At 42.1% G+C, this 19036-nt stretch overlaps 1 protein-coding gene across 1 annotated transcript; it reads right to left on the bottom strand.

The window, feature by feature from the left end:
• Positions 1 to 59: 59 nt before the first annotated feature.
• On the bottom strand, positions 60 to 16728 carry LOC114922057 (NLR family CARD domain-containing protein 3-like). Its single transcript, XM_065962159.1, has 7 exons — positions 16649 to 16728; positions 12902 to 13012; positions 10495 to 10612; positions 2659 to 2862; positions 729 to 2548; positions 449 to 622; positions 60 to 179 (listed from the first exon to the last, which is right to left on the bottom strand). The coding sequence occupies exons 2-7, from the start codon at positions 13009 to 13011 to the stop codon at positions 164 to 166; spliced, it is 2442 nt and encodes an 813-aa protein (XP_065818231.1). The 5' UTR covers position 13012; positions 16649 to 16728; the 3' UTR covers positions 60 to 163.
• Between the last annotated feature and the right edge of the window lie 2308 nt (positions 16729 to 19036).

The raw sequence follows: 19036 nt of genomic DNA, 5'->3' as shown, positions 1-19036 counted from the left end.
ATTCCAGTCCAGCTTCCTCAGACTAAAAGACTGAGAGCTATAGAACGAGCTCAGAGCTTTACAGATTTAATGTGGTAACATACAGGAAAACTTTAAACCACCACCAAGGCCCATTTAATAAATGATTCATCAAGAAAACGTGATCTTAGATGAATAATGTGGATCAGCAGCACACTAACCTGAGAGTGTCCAGTCTACAGAGTGGACTCTTTAATCCAGTAGACAGCAGCTTCACTTCTGAATCCTGCAGGTTGTTGTTGCTCAGGTCCAGCTCTCTCAGACTAGAGGACTGGGAGCTGAGGACTGAGGACAGAGCTTCACAGCTTCTCTCTGAGAGGTTACAGCCACTCAGCCTGAAGAGAATTTTCAACCAGTCAAAAAACTTATTAACACATGAAATTATTATGTTCTTAGAATGTCATTATTTTTGAAAAACCTCCACACTAACCTGAGAGTGTCCAGTCTACAGAGTGGACTCTTTAATCCAGTAGACAGCAGCTTCACTCCTGAATCATGCAGGTTGTTGTTGCTCAGGTCCAGCTCTCTCAGACTAGAGGACTGGGAGCTGAGGACTGAGGACAGAGCTTCACAGCTTCTCTCTGAGAGGTTACAGCCACTCAGCCTGAAGATGATTCAGAAGAACACAAATGAAAGCAATTACAAACTATAGTTGTTATTTCTGAATAAAGAGAACTACATTTGAACTGGATAGTTATGTGAGCACGTACAGAGCTTTGTTTGAAGCTTTGATCACAGGCAGCAGCCTCAGAAGAGCCTCCTCTGAAGCAGAGTATTTCTTCAGGTCAAACACGTCCAGATCTTTTTCTGATGACAGTAAGATGAAGACCAGAGCTGACCACTGAGCAGGAGACAGTTTATCTGTGGAGAGACGTCCTGATCTCAGGGACTGTTGGATCTCCTCCACTAGAGAACGATCATTCAGTTCATTCAGACAGTGGAACAGATTGATGCTTTTCTCTGCAGACAGATCCTCACTGATCTTCTCCTTGATGTACTTGACTGTTTTCTGATTGGTCTGTGAGCCACTTCCTGTGTGTGTCAGCAGACCTCGTATGAGATTCTGATTGGTCTCTGGAGAAAGACCGAGGAGGAAGCGGAGGAACAAGTCCAGGTGTCCATTAGGACTCTGTAAGGCCTGGTCCACAGCACTCTGATATAAATGTGTTGGGTCAGGTTTTTCTCTGAATACTTTAGACATCCTTAATGTTGTTTGATCTTCTGGCATCAGATTGACTCCAGAGTTGATGAAGGTCAGATGGACATGAAGAGCAGCCAGAAACTCCTGAACACTCAGATGGATGAAGCAGAACACCTTGTCCTGGTACAGTCCTCTCTCCTCTTTAAAGATCTGTGTGAACACTCCTGAGTACACTGAGGCTGCTCTGATATCGATGTCACACTCTGTCAGGTCTGAGTCATAGAAGATCAGGTTTCCTTTCTGCAGCTGCTCAAAAGCCAGTTTTCCCAGAGACTCAATCATCTTCCTGCTCTCTGGACTCCAGTGTGAATCTGTCTCAGCTCCTCCATCATACTTGATGTTCTTTATTTTGGACTGAACCACCAGGAAGTGGATGTACATCTCAGTCAGGGTCTTGGGCAGCTCTCCTCCCTCTCTGGTCTTCAGCACATCCTCCAGAACTGTAGCAGTGATCCAGCAGAAGACTGGGATGTGGCACATGATGTGGAGGCTTCTGGATGTCTTGATGTGGGAGATGATTCTGCTGGCTTGATCCTTATCTCTGAACCTTTTCCTGAAGTACTCCTCCTTCTGTGGGTCAGTGAATCCTCTGACCTCTGTCACCATGTCAACACACTCAGGAGGGATCTGATTGGCTGCTGCAGGTCGTGTCATTATCCAGAGGTGAGCAGAGGGAAGCAGTTTCCCCCTGATGAGGTTAGTCAGCAGCACATCCACTGAGGTGGACTCTGTGACATCAGTCAGGGTCTCGTTGTTTTTAAAGTCCAGAGGAAGTCGACACTCATCCAGACCGTCAAAGATGAACACAACCTGGAACTCTTCAAACCTGCAGATTCCTGCTTCTTTGGTTTCAGGAAAGAAGTGATGAACAAGTTCCACCAAGCTGAGCTTTTTCTCTTTCAGCACATTCAGCTCTCTGAAAGTGAATGGAAATGTGAAGTGTATGTTCTGGTTGGTTTTGTCTTCAGCCCAGTCCAGAGTGAACTTCTGTGTTAAGACTGTTTTCCCAATGCCAGCCACTCCCTTTGTCATCACTGTTCTGATTGGTTCATCTCTTCCAGGTGAGGCTTTAAAGATGTCTTCTTGTCTGATGGTTGTTTCTGGTCTGTGTGGTTTCCTGGATGCTGTTTCAATCTGTCTGACCTCGTGTTCATCATTGACCTCTCCAGTCCCTCCCTCTGTGATGTAGAGCTCTGTGTAGATCTGGTTCAGAAGGGTTGGGTTTCCTGCTTTAGCAATCCCCTCAAACACACACTGGAACTTCTCCTTCAGGTTAGATTTGAGTTTACGCCGGCAGTCTGCAGCGACTGTTCCTGAAAAAAGAAAGAACTGAAATCAATGAACAGATCCTGATATAGATGACATGACTATCTGAGTTTGGAACTTTAAACCTCTTTGTCCTTTTTCTAAAATATTAAATCTGTTCAAATGTTCTTACTGCTCTGCAGACAGTCAGCCAGCTCCTCCTGCTTCATTCTCCTCAGGAAGTGCAGAGTGATCTTCAAAAATGCCTCTTTACAGCTTCTCCCCTGCTCTTCATCCTCACTCTGACTCTCTAAGCATTCTGGGTAATCTGGACTCAGAACCCTCTGGACTCTCTTCAGCTCGTTCTTCACAAAGGTGATGATGTTCTCCTCCAGCAGCTGGAACAGAAGGAGACACTGGATATTTAATATAAACTGGTAGAACTCAACATGTGATTCATCTGTCAGTCTGAAGGTCAGCTGGTCTAAACAGAACAATAACTTAGAATTAAATCATTGTAATGGTAGTATATTTGTGGAGGCCATTTTAATCATGATAACTTTAGTTTCAGAAGTATGGTTTAAGTTTGTGTTAATAGAGTATATTTTTTGTGTTGTAAGAAATAAGTATTAATTTATGAGTACCTGATTTGACATGGAAACCTTTATGGTGAATAATGGATTTATTTGGGCATATTTTGGCAGGTATTTTGTGTTATGGGTGGAGCCGAGTTAAGGTGGAGCCGAGTTGATTAATTTGGGTGCGATGCACAGGTGGAGAGAAAAAAAGGTAGATTGTTTTGTTTGTGGACTGTGGTGGAGGTTTAGGAGCCAAGCAGCAAATGTTTTTTGATCGTGACCTTTTGTTTTGAGTTTTGATATATTCATTTTGGATCTGTTCTGGATACAAGTGGAATTACGAATAAAATAAGAAATCAAGTGAAACAACGGATCTGTGAGTATATTAAAGTGGACACGCATCAGGAACGAACAGGTTGGTTCCTATGACACAAGTGACAATTTTTATATGACACACAAGAAGAAATTGCCACTACATAAAATCAAAAACCAGGCGTGAGCAGTTCAGCTGTTTGTCCTGGAATCTTGCCACATGAATGACAGCCTGTGATTGCGGCTTCCGCAACAGCTGATTGTATTACAATGAATGAATAAATGACTCGGGTTTTTAAAAAGTTTAAAAAGGAACATGTTTCATGCCTGGTCAACGAGAGCACATTGTGATTCTTTTCTATGAATCTGCGGATTCAATGTCCGACTCTCTGAAGCGTATCCAAGCATGACTGAGGATAGTGCTGGCTATGTTGCGCCCGTGGACAAAAGCGAAGAGGAAAAGCTGCAGCGCGATGTCAGCGCAAGGAGAGTGAAACTAAGGCAGCTCACATTGAAATCAAATCAAATTGAGGATCTGCTGGGAAAGCATTCAAGCCACCAGGAGGTCAAATTAAAATTAAAGGACTTCAATGCAGTTTTGGAGACGTTCAAGGAGATAAACAATTCTGTTCAACAGCATTTGAAAAAGGAGGAGCAAAGTGCTGATCAGAAAGACTGGTTTGAACCAAGGTTGAAGAAGTTTGAAGAATTCATCCAAAGGGTTCATTTGTGGTGTAAAGATGTCAAGAGACGCATGGAAACGGCTACAACAGCGGAAGATGAGTTATCTCATCTGGACAGTGCGTCACGTGTCAAAATCAAGTGTATCAACTTCTTACAGTGTGCGCTCTTACGTGTCATCGGCCTCGTCCGCTCGCCTCAAAGAGGAAACAAGGAGAGCAGCCTTGGAAGCAAAAGCAGCTGCCCTGAAACAAAAACAGGCTTTGGCATTAAAGGAGGCACATCTCGTGGCTGAGAAGGAGGAGCTAGAAATTCAAACAGCATTAGCAGTGTCAAATGCAAAAATTAAAGTATATGAAGGACATGACATTCCTGAAATTGGTGATGGAATGAATGAATATTATGCTGTAGAAGCCATGACACACAATCAAAGGGGTGCTAATGAGCAGAAAATGTCAATTCCTGTTAATATGGACCACAGTCAGCGGTCAGTCCCATCATTAGGAGCGAGACCCAAGTTACAAAGGCCACATGAGTCCATCACAACGCAGAATACTGTTCCCAAACAACCTACAGATCATAATTATGAACTCTATGATGTCATGAAACGACAAACAGACACCACAGAAACGCTTGTCAATCATCAACGATCAGCTTGCTTGCCACAACGTGATATTCCTGTGTTTTGTGGTGACTCATTTGATTTTAGATCCTTTATGAAGGCCTTTGAACATGTTGTGGACTAGAAAACTGACAACAATGTAGACAAACTGTTCTTTTTGGAGCAATTCACAAGAGGTGAGCCTCATGATGTGGTAAAAAGTTGCCAACATATGCCTACTGGCCGTGGCTATAGAGAAGCAGTTCGCCTGCTGGAAGACCACTATGGAAACCCTCTTAAAATTGTGACAGCTTTAATGGATAAGATATTTAGATGGCCACAAATAAAATCAGAGGATGCTAAAACCCTTCATGGTTTTTCACTTTTTCTTTTAAACTGTTGCAATGCTTTGGAGGATGTGGATTATATGGATGAGTTGGACAATCCAACCAACATGAGGGTTGTGATCTCAAAACTGCCATATAAAATGAGAGAAAAATGGCGAGCTTTGGCCTTTGACATCGAAGAAAGAAAACAAACTCGAATAAGATTTGTGGATCTTGTAAACTTTGTTGACAAAGAGGCAAAAATGGTGAATGACCCCTCTTTGGAGACCTGCAGGGAGTTGCAGGTGAATGGAAAGACAGAAAAATGCCTGTTACGGTAAAAATTACAAAGAAAGATAAACCAAGAGGAAGTAGCTTTGCTACTAATGTATCTTTATGTGAAGAAATTGAAAATGTTAAAGGTAAAGCCCCCAACTTGTGTAGCAACAGTGCCCTCACCAGGCCATGTCTGTTTTGCAGAAAGAACCACACTATGGCCGAGTGTTACCAAATCACAGAGAGACTACACAAAGAAAAATTGGACATTTTGCGGAAGAATGGCATATGTTTTGCTTGTTTATTAAAAGGACACCTCAGCAAAGACTGCAAAAAGAGATTAACATGTCAAGTGTGCTCGCTGAAACACCCAAGCTTGTTGCACATTTATAAAAATGAGAATGTTTCAAAGCAAACAAACACAAGTTGTCATACAGAAAACACTGGATGTGACTGGATTTCAAGTACACTTGTGAGTCTAAATCATGTAGCAACTCTGTCTACTGGGGCCGGAGACAACTGCATTCTGTCTATTCTGCCGGTGTATGTCAAGTCAAAAAAAGGGACAAAAATTGTGGAAACGTATGCGTTTATGGATCCTGGGAGCTCAGGAACATTTTGTACTGATGCATTGGCAAAGCAACTTAACCTAAATGGTAAAGGAACAGAGATTGTCTTAAGCACTATGAACTCAACCAAACAAGTAAAGGGCCGTCTTGTAAGAAACTTGGAAATCAGTGGAATCATTGAGAATAAATTTGTCACCCTTTCAAAGGTTTTTACTCAAAACAACATTCCAGTTGGAAAGAAAAATATCCCCCTCCAGAAGGATATTGATAAATGGACATATCTTAAAGAAGTGAAGCTGCCACACATTGATGCTGATGTTGGGCTGCTAATTGGTTATGATGTTCCTGAAGTTTTGGAGAGTGATTAACAGTAAAAACAATGGCCCACATGCTGTCAAAACAATTCTTGGATGGACTGTCAATGGACCAATCAGAGGACAAGAGGATGGAGAGCATCAAGCTATTAGTGTGAATCAGATATCAGTCGATACTATAGAAAGGATGCTCATGCAGCAGTACAATGTGGATTTTCCAGAACGTGCCTGTGATGAAAAAGTGGAAATGTCAATTGAGGACAAAAGGTTTACGTATGCTGTGTCAAATTCTGTGGAACATAAGGAAGGACACTACTATATTAAGTTGCCAACAAAGGAGTCGGAGATCAAGATGCCAAACAATCAAGTTGCAGCAGTGCAGCGTGCACTCACACTGAAGAAAAGACTCAACAGGAATCCTGATTTTCATAAGGAATATTCTGACTGTATCACAGACATGTTAAAAAATGGATATGCTGTCAAAGTTCCAGAAACACAACTGAGTCGGCAGGATGGCAAAGTGTGGCATATTCCACATCATGGAGTTTACCATCCGCAAAAGAAAAAACTGCGGGTGGTATTTGACTGTGTCGCCAGTTATCAGGGAGTGTCTCTCAACCAAAAGCGGCTTCAGGGCCCAGATCTAACTAACACACTTATAGGAGTGCTGACTCGCTTCAGGCAGGAAAAAATAGCAATGATGGCTGACATTGAAGCCATGTACCATCAAGTGAGAGTTCCAGAAGAGGACACAGACCTTCTACGTTTTCTTTGGTGGCCAGAAGGGGATCTCACTCAAGAAATGGCTGAATATAAAATGGTTGTCCATCTGTTTGGGGCAACTTCATCCGCCAGCTGTGCAAATTATGCTTTGCGCAAAACCGCAGAAGATAATAAAGCTAAAGCATTGCCTGATGTTGTTGAAACCGTGTTGAAAAACTTTTATGTGGATGATTGCTTAAAGGCGGTCAGCAATGAGGAGGACGCTGTAGCTCTAAGGAAAAACCTCACAACTTTGTGTGCTGCAGGCGGTTTCAAACTCTCCAATTTGACTAGCAACAGCCACACACTCTTGCGGTCGGTGCCTGAGAATGAAAGGGCTAAAGAAGTGAAAGGTCTGGATCTTTCAAAAGATGCTCTTCCTATAGAAAGAGCACTAGGTGTGCCGTGGTGTGAAAACTCTTGACTCATTCAAGTTCAAAGTTGCCATGAAGGAAAAACCAATGACAAGAAGAGGAGTTCTTTCTATTGTGAGTTCAATATATGACCCGCTTGGTTTTATTGCTCCAGTTGTACTCCCTGCAAATATGATCCTCCAAAGACTGTGCAAGGAAAAGATTTCCTGGGATGAGGAAATTCCTCAACATCTTTTGCATGAATGGTCTGTCTGGGTGAACCAACTGCCTCAAGTAGCCAGCTTCCAGATAACTAGGTGCATCAAACCAAATGAGTTCGGTCCGATTGTTGCAGCCCAGCTCAATCACTTCTCAGATGCCAGCGAAACCGGTTATGGAACAGTATCATATCTTAAGTTGACAAATGATAAAGGTCATGTTCACTGTGCCTTTATGATGGGAAAAGCAAGAGTAGCCCCACTGAAACAAACAACCATTCCTCGAATGGAGCTTACTGCAGCAGTAATGGCTGTAAACATTGACAAGGTGATAAAAAGAGAGCTACAGATTGATCTTCAGGCCTCAGCTTTTTGGACGAATAGCACAGCTGTGCTAAAATACATTGCAAATGAAGCACTGCGGTTGAAGACTTTTGTTGCTAACAGAATTGCAGTGATCAAGGAGGCTACAAATGTGGAACAGTGGAGTCATGTAGAAACTTCTAAAAATCCAGCGGATCATGCCTCACGTGGACTGGCAGTGGAACAGTTTTTGACCAATCAGATCTGGACAAAGGGGCCATCCTTCTTAAAGGATGCAAGAAAAACAGAAACTGACAAACATGAAAGTCTGAGGCTCTCTGAAGATGACAAAGAGGTGAGAAACGCAATAGTGGTGCTTTCAACAATCACAGAGAGCTCGTGTGCAGTTGGAAAATTAATAAATCACTATTCAAGCTGGTGGCGTCTAAAACGAGCCATAGCCTGGATACTCAGAGCGAAAGACCATTTGATTTCGAAAAACAAGAAAATAAGAGAAACAGTTGTTGGCGCTAAAGCTTCACCAAACCAAGGGCGTCTTACTGTGGAAGAGTTGAACAGAGCAGAAATGCAGATTGTTAAGTTTTGTCAGAGTTGCAGCTTCCAAGAAGAGATTTCAGCTTTGGAAAGAGGAAAACAGGTGCTGAAAAGAAAAGGTCCTATCTACAGACTGGATCCACACCTTAAAGATGGCATGCTCAGAGTTGGAGGACGATTGAATAGATCTGCAATGCCAGAAAGTTCAAAACACCCTATAATAATGCCAAAGGGTCTTCATGCCACAAACTTGTTGCTGCAGGACATACATGAGAAAACTGGACACTCTGGCAGAAACATCATGCTCTCTCGTCTGCGCCAGCGGTATTGGATACCCTCAGCTAATGCTGCAGTGAGAAAGCTTTTGTTCCGTTGTGTCATTTGCAGAAAAAATAATGCTAAAGCTCAAGAACAGAAAATGGCAGACTTGCCAGTGGATCGGCTGCTACCTGACAAACCCCCTTTTACAAACGTAGGGATAGACTATTTTGGTCCCATAGAGGTCAAGAAAGGTCGCAGCATCATCAAAAGATATGGAGTGTTGTTTACATGTTTAACAACATGTGCTCTGCACATTGAAGTCTCCCACACGATGGACACAGATTCATGCATAAATGCAATTCGACGCTTCATGTGTAGAAGAGGACAGGTAGCTCTCATCAGATCCGATAATGGTACCAACTTAGTAGGAGCTGATAGAGAGCTAAGAGCTTCTTTACAAGAAATGAATCAAACCAAGATACAAAATCCTCTTACAGAAAGAGGGATACAATGGATTTTTAATCCACCCACTGGCCCGCACTTTGGTGGTATATGGGAGAGACAAGTAAAGTTGGTGAAGAGGATCTTAAAGTCAATGCTTCGTGAACAAACAATAGATGATGAGTGCCTACAAACTCTTCTCTGTGAAGTGGAAGCTATAATCAATGACCGACCAATAACTGCATCATCCGATGACCCAAACGACCTCGAAGCTCTAACACCAAATCATTTATTGTTGCTCAAGAAGAAACCATTGCTGCCACCTGGTCTTTTCGGTAAGGATGATTGCTACTCACGTCGAAGGTGGAAGCAAACTCAATATCTGGCAGATTTATTTTGGAAAAGGTGGGTGAAGGAGTATCTACCAAATCTTCAGGAGCGCCAGAAGTGGAACAAAATTAAACAAAATCTTCAGCTAGGAGACATCGTCATGATCTTGGATGAAAATGCACCAAGAAATTCTTGGCTGCTCGGGAGAGTAGTGCAGACAAAAATGGATTCAAAAGGTCTTGTTCGGCGTGTGCTGGTCAAGACCAGATCAAGCACTTTGGAACGACCTGTTGCCAAACTTTGTCTCATCTGTGAGACTGATGACTAATGACATAACAACTAATGACTGACGCTGACTAAGGGGTGTAGGCGGATCGCTGCCCCGCAAATGACTATCAGTAACTCTCTTTCCAGGAAGAATCAAGAAAAAAAAAAAAAAAAAAAAATCTGTTGTATATGAAATGTAATATGTATGAAATTGATGAAATAGTAGGATCGTTATAGTTTTGGAGAATTCCTTTGTTAATGTAAGCAGTGTGATATACACTATTGAAGAAAGGTAATTATAATTCCTCCTGCCTTATAATTAGGGGCCGGATTTGTGGAGGCCATTTTAATCATGATAACTTTAGTTTCAGAAGTATGGTTTAAGTTTGTGTTAATAGAGTATATTTTTTGTGTTGTAAGAAATAAGTATTAATTTATGAGTACCTGATTTGACATGGAAACCTTTATGGTGAATAATGGATTTATTTGGGCATATTTTGGCAGGTATTTTGTGTTATGGGTGGAGCCGAGTTAAGGTGGAGCCGAGTTGATTAATTTGGGTGCGATGCACAGGTGGAGAGAAAAAAAGGTAGATCGTTTTGTTTGTGGACTGTGGTGGAGGTTTAGGAGCCAAGCAGCAAATGTTTTTTGATCGTGACCTTTTGTTTTGAGTTTTGATATATTCATTTTGGATCTGTTCTGGATACAAGTGGAATTACGAATAAAACAAAAAATCAAGTGAAACAAGGGATCTGTGAGTATATTAAAGTGGACACGCATCAGGAACGAACAGGTTGGCTCATATGACACAAGTGACAATTTTTATATGACACACAAGAAGAAATTGCCACTACAATATTAATTAACAGTGTGTTGAACACACCATAAAGATGGAGTCCAGGTCTGTTGGATTCTGCTGGTCTGGTTGATCTCTGTGAACATTGGAGCTCTCCTGTTGAACACAGCTGGGTCCAGGAGAGTCTGGTCTCTGTTCCTGCATCCTGATACAAACAAATAAACAAAGAAAGATAATTTTTAATCAGATTGTTCCAGTTTAAACTGGCAGATGGATAATCAGTAATCAGGAGGCAGAGGTGAAGTTCTCCACAGTTCTCTCTGTTTCTATTAGAACAGTATCTCACTCAGAATACAGCCAACACTGTGTCTGTCCTCAAATTCTTCAGACTGATGAAACTAAAGTTAACAGAAGACGACTTAAAGATAAACACAGCTCAGAAAGATTCTGTGGTTAGTAACTGAGATTTACAGATAGCAACATGCAGTAATATGATCTCACAGAGAGAGAGAGAGAAGGAGAGCGAGAGAGAGAGGGATGGAGATATAGGAGCTCAAGGTGCCAGCTCCCCCAGTAGTCTAAGCCTATAGCAGCATAACTAAGAGCTGGTCTACACCAGCGCCAGCCCTAACTATAAAATGTATAGTTACTTTTAATTGTATTCTTAAAAACACAGAGTGTGTCTCCTCCCATACCCCATCTGGAAGATGATTCCAGAGGAGATGAGCCTGGTAACTGAAGGCTCTACCTCCCATAGTACATTTAGAGACTGTAGGTACCACAGGCAGGCCTGGTAACTGAAGGCTCTACCTCCCATAGTACATTTAGAGACCGTAGGTATCACAGGCAGGCCTGATAACTGAAGGCTCTACCTCCCATAGTACATTTAGAGACCGAGCAGCATTTACAACGAGCAGCAATTACTATTAGGATACAGAACAGATCAAGATCAAGAACTTGTCCAGAACAACTTCAGGAACCTCAACCTAGAACTCACTTCTGGGACAAAGTCTTCAGACTGACATCACTTCAGATGGAAATAAGTGCTGCTTGCACCATCACAGTAGTTTTTATATTGTGAGTAAGTCCAGAATATGGATCCTACAAGGTTTGTAAAAACACTCAAGAGCTTTGAAGATCTTTGTCTGCAGTCTTCATGATACATCTGCTCACCAGTGTCCTGCCAAGATCACTAGACCAAATGTTCAGTATACCACCATGACATCATCCCTGATGTACTAAACGTGCCTCAGCTGGACTCAGACACCATTCACTAAAACAAGGATCAAGTGTTAAACTATGTAGTCCAGGAGAAAGTGTAGTCAGATATCAGTACAATGGTCAGCTGGATCAGCAGGATGTATGGACCAGGTAGGTTAGTGAACTTGACCTGCAGCTTTCAATGCCCAACATCTCACCAGCAGAACCTCATCAGGTTCAGGATCTGGGCTGTGGACAAAGTCAGGACATCCAACATCCACCACGTGGACCATAATCCTCTAATCACAGTTTTTAAACCGTGGCTCCCATCCTTGATGGTGCATGCTTTAAAATGGACGTGCAGAAGCAGACTCTCAGTGAATGAAATCTGATATTGTGGACAGTATGTCTGTTTGTTTTGGTCATCATTGGGAGTGAGGAAGGAGAGGACATTCATTCTACCTGAGGGAAAAACAAAAATGTTCATTCATTAAAAATGCTTTAATTGGGGTGCTGGTGGCCTAGTGGTGAGTGTGCGTGTCCCATGCAGGGAGACTGTAACCCTCAAAGCTGGTGGTTCGGGTTCAAATCCAACCTGTGGCTCCTTTCCTGCATCTCATTCCCCATTCTCTCTCTCCTTGATTTCCGACTCTATCTACTGTCCCGTCTCTAAATAACGGAAGAAGCCCAAAAATAAATCTTTCCTCAGATTTGTCTCTTTTTAAGGTTTGGCCTATTATTTTGACTTTGTCTAAGAATATTTAGCTTCTTTCTAGTAGGGCTGTTTTTGCATTAAAGTCATGAAGTCCATCACACTGTCGGCTGGTTCTGTGTCAGGCAGGTTAAGTTCTGACAGGGTCAGGGAAATAGGGCGCAGGGAAAGACCCAAATGCAGAAAAAAATGGACTCACAGCTGCAATAAAATGATTCTTTTCCACATTTTACAGCCTTCAGGCAGGTCAGGGTTCAAGAACAAAAACTTCAAATTAAAAAACACAAGATGGAACCAAAGCACACAATGATCATGAAGTGGTAAGAAAACTACATGAAGCTGATGAGGAAAATGAAGACAGGTGAGTAGAGTAGAGGGGAAAGTCTGGGCTATTGAAACCTAGAAGAGAAGGAGGTGAATTCTGAGGACCTCTGGTGGAGAAGTAGGAGAAACAGGAGAAAAGTACGAGTCTTGGGAGAGGTGAACATGGACTGAAGACTGAGAGTGATGTAAATGGCTGAGGATGAAAGAGTGAGCCTACAGAAAAGCAGAACAGAGCTTTTTGTCAATGTCAGATCTCACCTTCCATCAGCAGGACGTCCATCTTTAAAGTTCACAGGGCGACTCATAGACCGGTCACTCTTCATGGACACACAGCTGGGTCCAGGAGAGTCTGGTCTCTGTTCCTGCATCCTGATACAAAAAAACAAACATTATCAGTTACTGTGAGCAGCAGATGATGATGATGATGATGATGATGATGATGTGGTGGTGATGATGATGATGATGATGTGGTGATGATGATGATTTAGATGATGATGATGATGATGATGATGATGATGGTGATGATGATGATGATGATGAAGGTGGAGTGATGTGAGTGTTGAGCTGTGACATGGAGAAGAGTCATGGACAGTTAGAGATCCTCACCTCAGAGCTTCATGTTCCTCACACAGAGAGGTTTTAGAGGGAGGGACTCCCTCCTCTGTGTCCTCACACTGATCCATAGCAGAGCGCCCCCCGCTCTCTGCCATGGACGCCACTAGCGCACGTTAGTAATGCGGCCCCGATTAAACTGGCTCTGATAAATGCCATATCAGCGCTAAATAAGACTTTTATTCTTCACGACTTTTTCACATCCCAGGGCCTAGATTTCCTTCTGGTGACTGAAACTTGACCGAACTCCAATGATGTAAGTCCACTTATTGAGCTTTCTCCAAATGACTGTTCCTTCTTTAACACGCCACGACCCTCCGGACGGGGCGGGGCCTGGCAGCAGTTTTTAAAAACAAAGTGGGTACAGCAAACCCTCTTCTTATCATCATATTATATCGTCCTCCAAAATCAGATAAACATTTTATCACTGAGTTTGCAGACCTCTTATCGCAAACTGTGCCATCATTTGAAAGAATTTTAATACTGGGTGATTTTAATATCCATGTATGTTGTCCATCAAAACCACTTGTCGGTGAATTTTTAAACCTGATTGAATCATTTAATTTTGCACAGCATGTCTCAGGTCCCACTCATAAACATGGCCACACTTTGGACTTGGTCTTGTCTGGTATTCCTAATAACAATTTGGAAATAATGGACCCTTGTCTTTCAGATCACAGTGCCATTATTTTTAATGTGTCTCTCTCTGACCTGTCATCAAATGGTCTCCTCCCCATGCTTTACTCTCATTACATTAACTCTTCCACTGCCAGTTTATTCTCAGCTGCTTTCTTAGCTGCTCAAGATACTCTGTCCGTTGAAAATATTCCTACTGAACTCTGCACTGAGGATCACATTAAGTTATTTAATGCTACCTGCTCCTCAATTCTCAACCATATTGCTCCTCTCAAGATAAAAAAACCAAAGCCTAAATCACAGCCTTGGATTATTGAATCCACTAGAGCCCTAAGGAGGAGCTGCAGACAAGCTGAACGCAAGTGGAAGCAGGATAAGCTCCAAATTTCACATGACATCCTTAAAGAGCGGCTGATCAGCTACCAAATTGCAGTCAAGGCAGCGAGAGCAAAACATTTCTCAGATATCATCTCAAAAGATCACCATAATCCTAAAGTCCTATTCAATATTATAAACTCTCTCACCTGCCCCCCTCCTGGATCCTCTCTAGACACTCCCCTTAGTAGAGCTGAAGACTTCCTAAAGTTCTTCACTGAAAAAGTTGCTGGCATTAGAAAAAATATCTCAGCCCCTACCAGGCACATCTCAGCCTCCCCGCCCTTCAACTGCTCTGCCCAGTTAAACTGTTTTGAGCCTATCACCTTCACCTCACTCAAAGAGACGGTTTTTAAAATGAAATCTGCCACCTGCCCCAGTGACATAGTACGTACCAAGCTCCTCAAAGATTCCTTTGATATTACCGGCCCTTTTATCCTCTCCATTATAAACAGCTCTATGTCAACTGGTGCTGTTCCTCCCTCATTTAAACATGTTATAGTGCAGCCCTTGTTAAAAAAAACCCAACCTGGACCCCATACTACTTTCCAACTACAGACCCATCTCAAAACTACCCTTCCTTTCTAAGGTGCTAGAAAAGGTTATTCTGGAGAAATTGCTACCCTACCTTCATCATAATAGTATTTTAGACAAATTTCAATCAGGTTTCAGAGCAGCATAGCACAGAATCTGCACTTCTCAAAATCTACAATGACCTTCTGCTTACAATGGACTCTGGAAACTGTGCTTTCCTGATCTCACTGGACCTTACTGCAGCATTTGACACTGTCGACCACACAATTTTAATGAATCGCCTGTAGCATTGGGTTGGTGTTGGGGGCACAGCCCTGACTTGGTTTACATCATACCTGAACAACAGAACCTTCTCTGTAAACTTAACTAACGCCACATCCTCCCAATCTGGTCTGAGCTGTGGGATACCACAGGGATCCATCCTAGGCCCTCTACTATTTCCACTATACATGCTCCCATTGGGTCAAATTATCCAGAAGCACAACCTCTCATACCACTTCTACGCAGATGACACTCAGCTTTATCTACCGGTCAAACCAAACAATCTCGCAGAACTCACCTCTCTTATACAATGCCTTGAAGGCATAAAACACTGGATGGCCCATAACTTCCTACAATTAAATGAGTCAAAAACCGAAGCTGTTCTTTTTGCCCCCCCCGACATCATCAAACAGGTCGCCAACAGCTTAGGTCAGTTATACAGCCACATTAGGCCCCACGACAGGAACCTTGGCTTTATCTTCGACTCAGGTTTTACATTTGATCGGCAGGTAAATCCAGTTGTCAAATCCAGTTTCTTTCAGCGCCGTACATTTTCCAAGCTAAAACCTATCCTCTCATTCAGTGACTTACAGACAGTAACCCATGCGCTCATTTCATCCCGGCTTGACTACTGCAATTGCTGGTCCAAAATGCTGCAGCAAGGCTGCTGACTGGAACCAAGAAGAGGGAGCATATCAGTCCTGTCCTAGCGTTCCTTCATTGGCTCCCAATACGATTCAGAATCGATTATAAGATTGTGTTGTTTGTTTTTAAAGCCCTGAATGGCCTGGCCCCCCCATATATTACCAACCTCCTCAGGCCGTACACCTCATCTAGGCGCCTGAGATCATCAGACATGGGCCTCCTGGCTGTTCCCCGCTCACGGCTCAAACTAAAGGGAGATCGGGCCTTTTCAGTAAAAGCCTCTAAGCTGTGCAACAGCCTCCTTCATTCCATCAGGTCTGCACCCTCTGTTGACTCTTTTAAGTCCTGTCTCAAGACATACTTTTATATTTTAGCATTTGAGTCCTCTGGTCCTGAATAGACCGTTTCTTTCAGGTTCCTTTGTTGCTTTCTTTAAATATTCTTTCTTTATATATGTACATATATACATATATATATATATATATACATATATATATATTTCTCTCTTGTGGACATTGTGATCTCAAGTTGTTTTTTCTTTTTTAATGTATTGTACAGCACTTTGGTCAGCTGTAGCTGTTTTTAAATGTGCTCTATAATAAATATGACTTGACTTGACTTGACTTGACTTGCAGAGGAGTGTTTGTGTTGCTTGGCAACCGTCCAGTTTCAGTTGTGGAATCAGTTGAGCTGATGGAGTGATTATTTTTAGTCCTAACTGATGAGGACAGCTCCATGCCCTCCCTCTGTTGTGTAAAACTGTACTGTTAGCATGTTAGCATGTTAGCATAGCCTGCATGCTAACTGAGAGTCATTGTGTTGCCTGCACTTCTACTATAGTCAGAGCAGCTAATGAACCTGGTGGCTAACTGTTAGCTTACAGCTCTTTTGACACTTAAATCAAACAGAGAGTCTTAAAAAACAGTGAAAAGTGTCTCTTACCTTCAACACAGAGAACAGATCTGCGTCAGAACGAGACAGAGTCAGAGTCCTACTGAGACCAGGAAATACCGCATCTGGCAGGTAATCAAAAGACACACCCTTCATTTCTCCCTGAAGGAAGTTTGAGTTCATTATTTTAAGATTCATGAGAAGAAATTAAAGTGTGTGTGATCAGAAGCAGCAGAGATTGTCTTCATGTTGAAACCTCAGCTGTCAATCAAGAGAAGAACTTTCAGACTGTCATTAAAAAAAGACAAAAACTTGAGTTATTATTGACCATCGTCCTTTTGAAATGATCTTCAGTGATCGATAAATGGTTGAAAATGTAAACTGCTTTAAATATTTAGGAACTTACATCGATAGTCACCTCAAATTCATAGATAACACAGACTATGTCTTTAAAACAGCTCTGCAGAGGCTACACCTACTTAGGAAGCTGAATGAGTTTGGGGTGAGTAAAAAGATTCTTGAAATGGTAGAAAGTATTTTGTCTTTTAACATGGTCTCATGGTACGGGCATTTAGATGTTAAATGTAAAAACAAACTGACAAGAGTGGTCAATACCGCTAGTAAAATCATAGGGAAACCACAGATGCCTCTTTGTGACAGGCATGTACTGAACACTAAAAAGAAAGCCCAAGACATAACAAGTGACCCTTCTCATCCACTGCACTCCCAGTTCAAAGTGCTTCCATCAGGTCGGCGATTCAGACTGCCAAGAGCCACAAAAAATGTTTATAAAAAATCATTTGTACCAAATGCAATAAAATTATTAAATTCATAAAGGAGAAAACGACCCCCCCCAACTCTAACTGCACATTGTTTTATGAAATTACTGTTTTTAAATCTATATCTTTATGAAATGTCTTAAAACTCTAGCTTATTATTATACTAAATTATTATTTTAAATTCACGAACCATGCTGACTGTGATGTTGTCGAGGACTACAGGCGCTCTCCTGGTTTCCTGCTGTGCTTGAATGTTGTGTTGTTTGTCATCTGTCTTATTCTTGTGAAGCCAAAGACAATTTTCCACTTTGTGGACAAATAAAGTTCTATTCTTCTAAACTTCTGTGTTTAACATGTTTTATTTAATTGTCTAAAAACTGTCGACAGTTTCACAGTGAATGATCATTTACATCGTTAGTCAATCAATGGGACGCTCTTTGAAATGAATGAAAATCTAAATGGACCTGGTTCATCTGAATCTACAGAGTAACTATCAAAGCAGATTTTAAGGGTCAGTCACAGCCAATCGAAATCTGTTCGTGTTCACACCTGACGCAGGTATGACTGCACTAAAAAAGGGACTACTACAGGTGATGTACAGTACCTGTGTGCCACTGCTGAAGCTCCCCCTGCTGACAAACTACAATAACTAACTTCCTGTTTCCAACACCTGCATACTAGGGATGTAAAGATTAATCCTGAGGCAGTTAAAAATTGATTCAAAGGTGTCAACGTTCACTTTGATACTCTGAAAAACTGAATCGCAGTACTTTTTTTTAAACAGCAGAGGGCGCCATCTATTCATGCTTCTCTTGTTTGACTTCCTACATCACTCTCGTGAGCCTCAGCACCTGAAGAGCAGAGGCGGTTGGTTGTAACCTGGTTGTAACAAGCAGTCTTTATCATGGCAGCTGCAGTGCAAGATGTTGAAATTCCGACCACACAACCGTCTTATAAATCAGAGACAAAATGAAAGAGCTGAGAAGATAAGAGAAAAGACAAAAACTGTGTGCAAATATTACAAGAAGACAGGGAACTACACAAATAGCCCAACAAACATGATGCAGCATTTAATCCACTCCACAATGAGAAGCTCCAATCACCTCCCCTTGTTAAAAACACATTAACAGGCAAACCCACACTGACAAGCCGGTTTGCAGCCCCTCTTGCCCAAACGATTGCAAGAGCAAGAGAGATTACGAGGTGCATTGGTGTTTTCATGGCAAAAGATTCCGTAGTTGAGAATGATGACTTTTGGTCAACACACTTTAGACTAAATATCACATCCCATCACTCCCGCATTTCAGTCAGTCTGTAATGCTGGCCAGGGCCGGCCAGTGGCATCGGCAGTATAGGCAAATGCTAGAGGCGCCAGCCTCCATAGGGGGCGCCGCTGGCGACCCAAATGAGAGCTGCAGAAAAGTTGAAGATAAGAAGAAGAAATAGAAGGAAAAATTAGTTTAAATATCACTAAATATTATTTATCTAATATCATTTTCATGCTATTATTTAGTAATGAAAACACAACTATCACACATTTAAAAAGGCTCTATTTTCTTGCCTTCTGCTTGGCCCGGCACATCACAACACAGCTGCTCGTTACCTGCTCGTTACCTGCTCATTACCTGCTCGTTACCTGCTCGTTACCTGTTTGTTACCT

This window comes from Labrus bergylta, chromosome 2, assembly GCF_963930695.1.
Source record: "Labrus bergylta chromosome 2, fLabBer1.1, whole genome shotgun sequence".
NCBI classification, from domain to species: Eukaryota; Metazoa; Chordata; class Actinopteri; order Labriformes; family Labridae; genus Labrus; species Labrus bergylta.
This window is presented reverse-complemented; position numbering and strand designations above follow the sequence as displayed.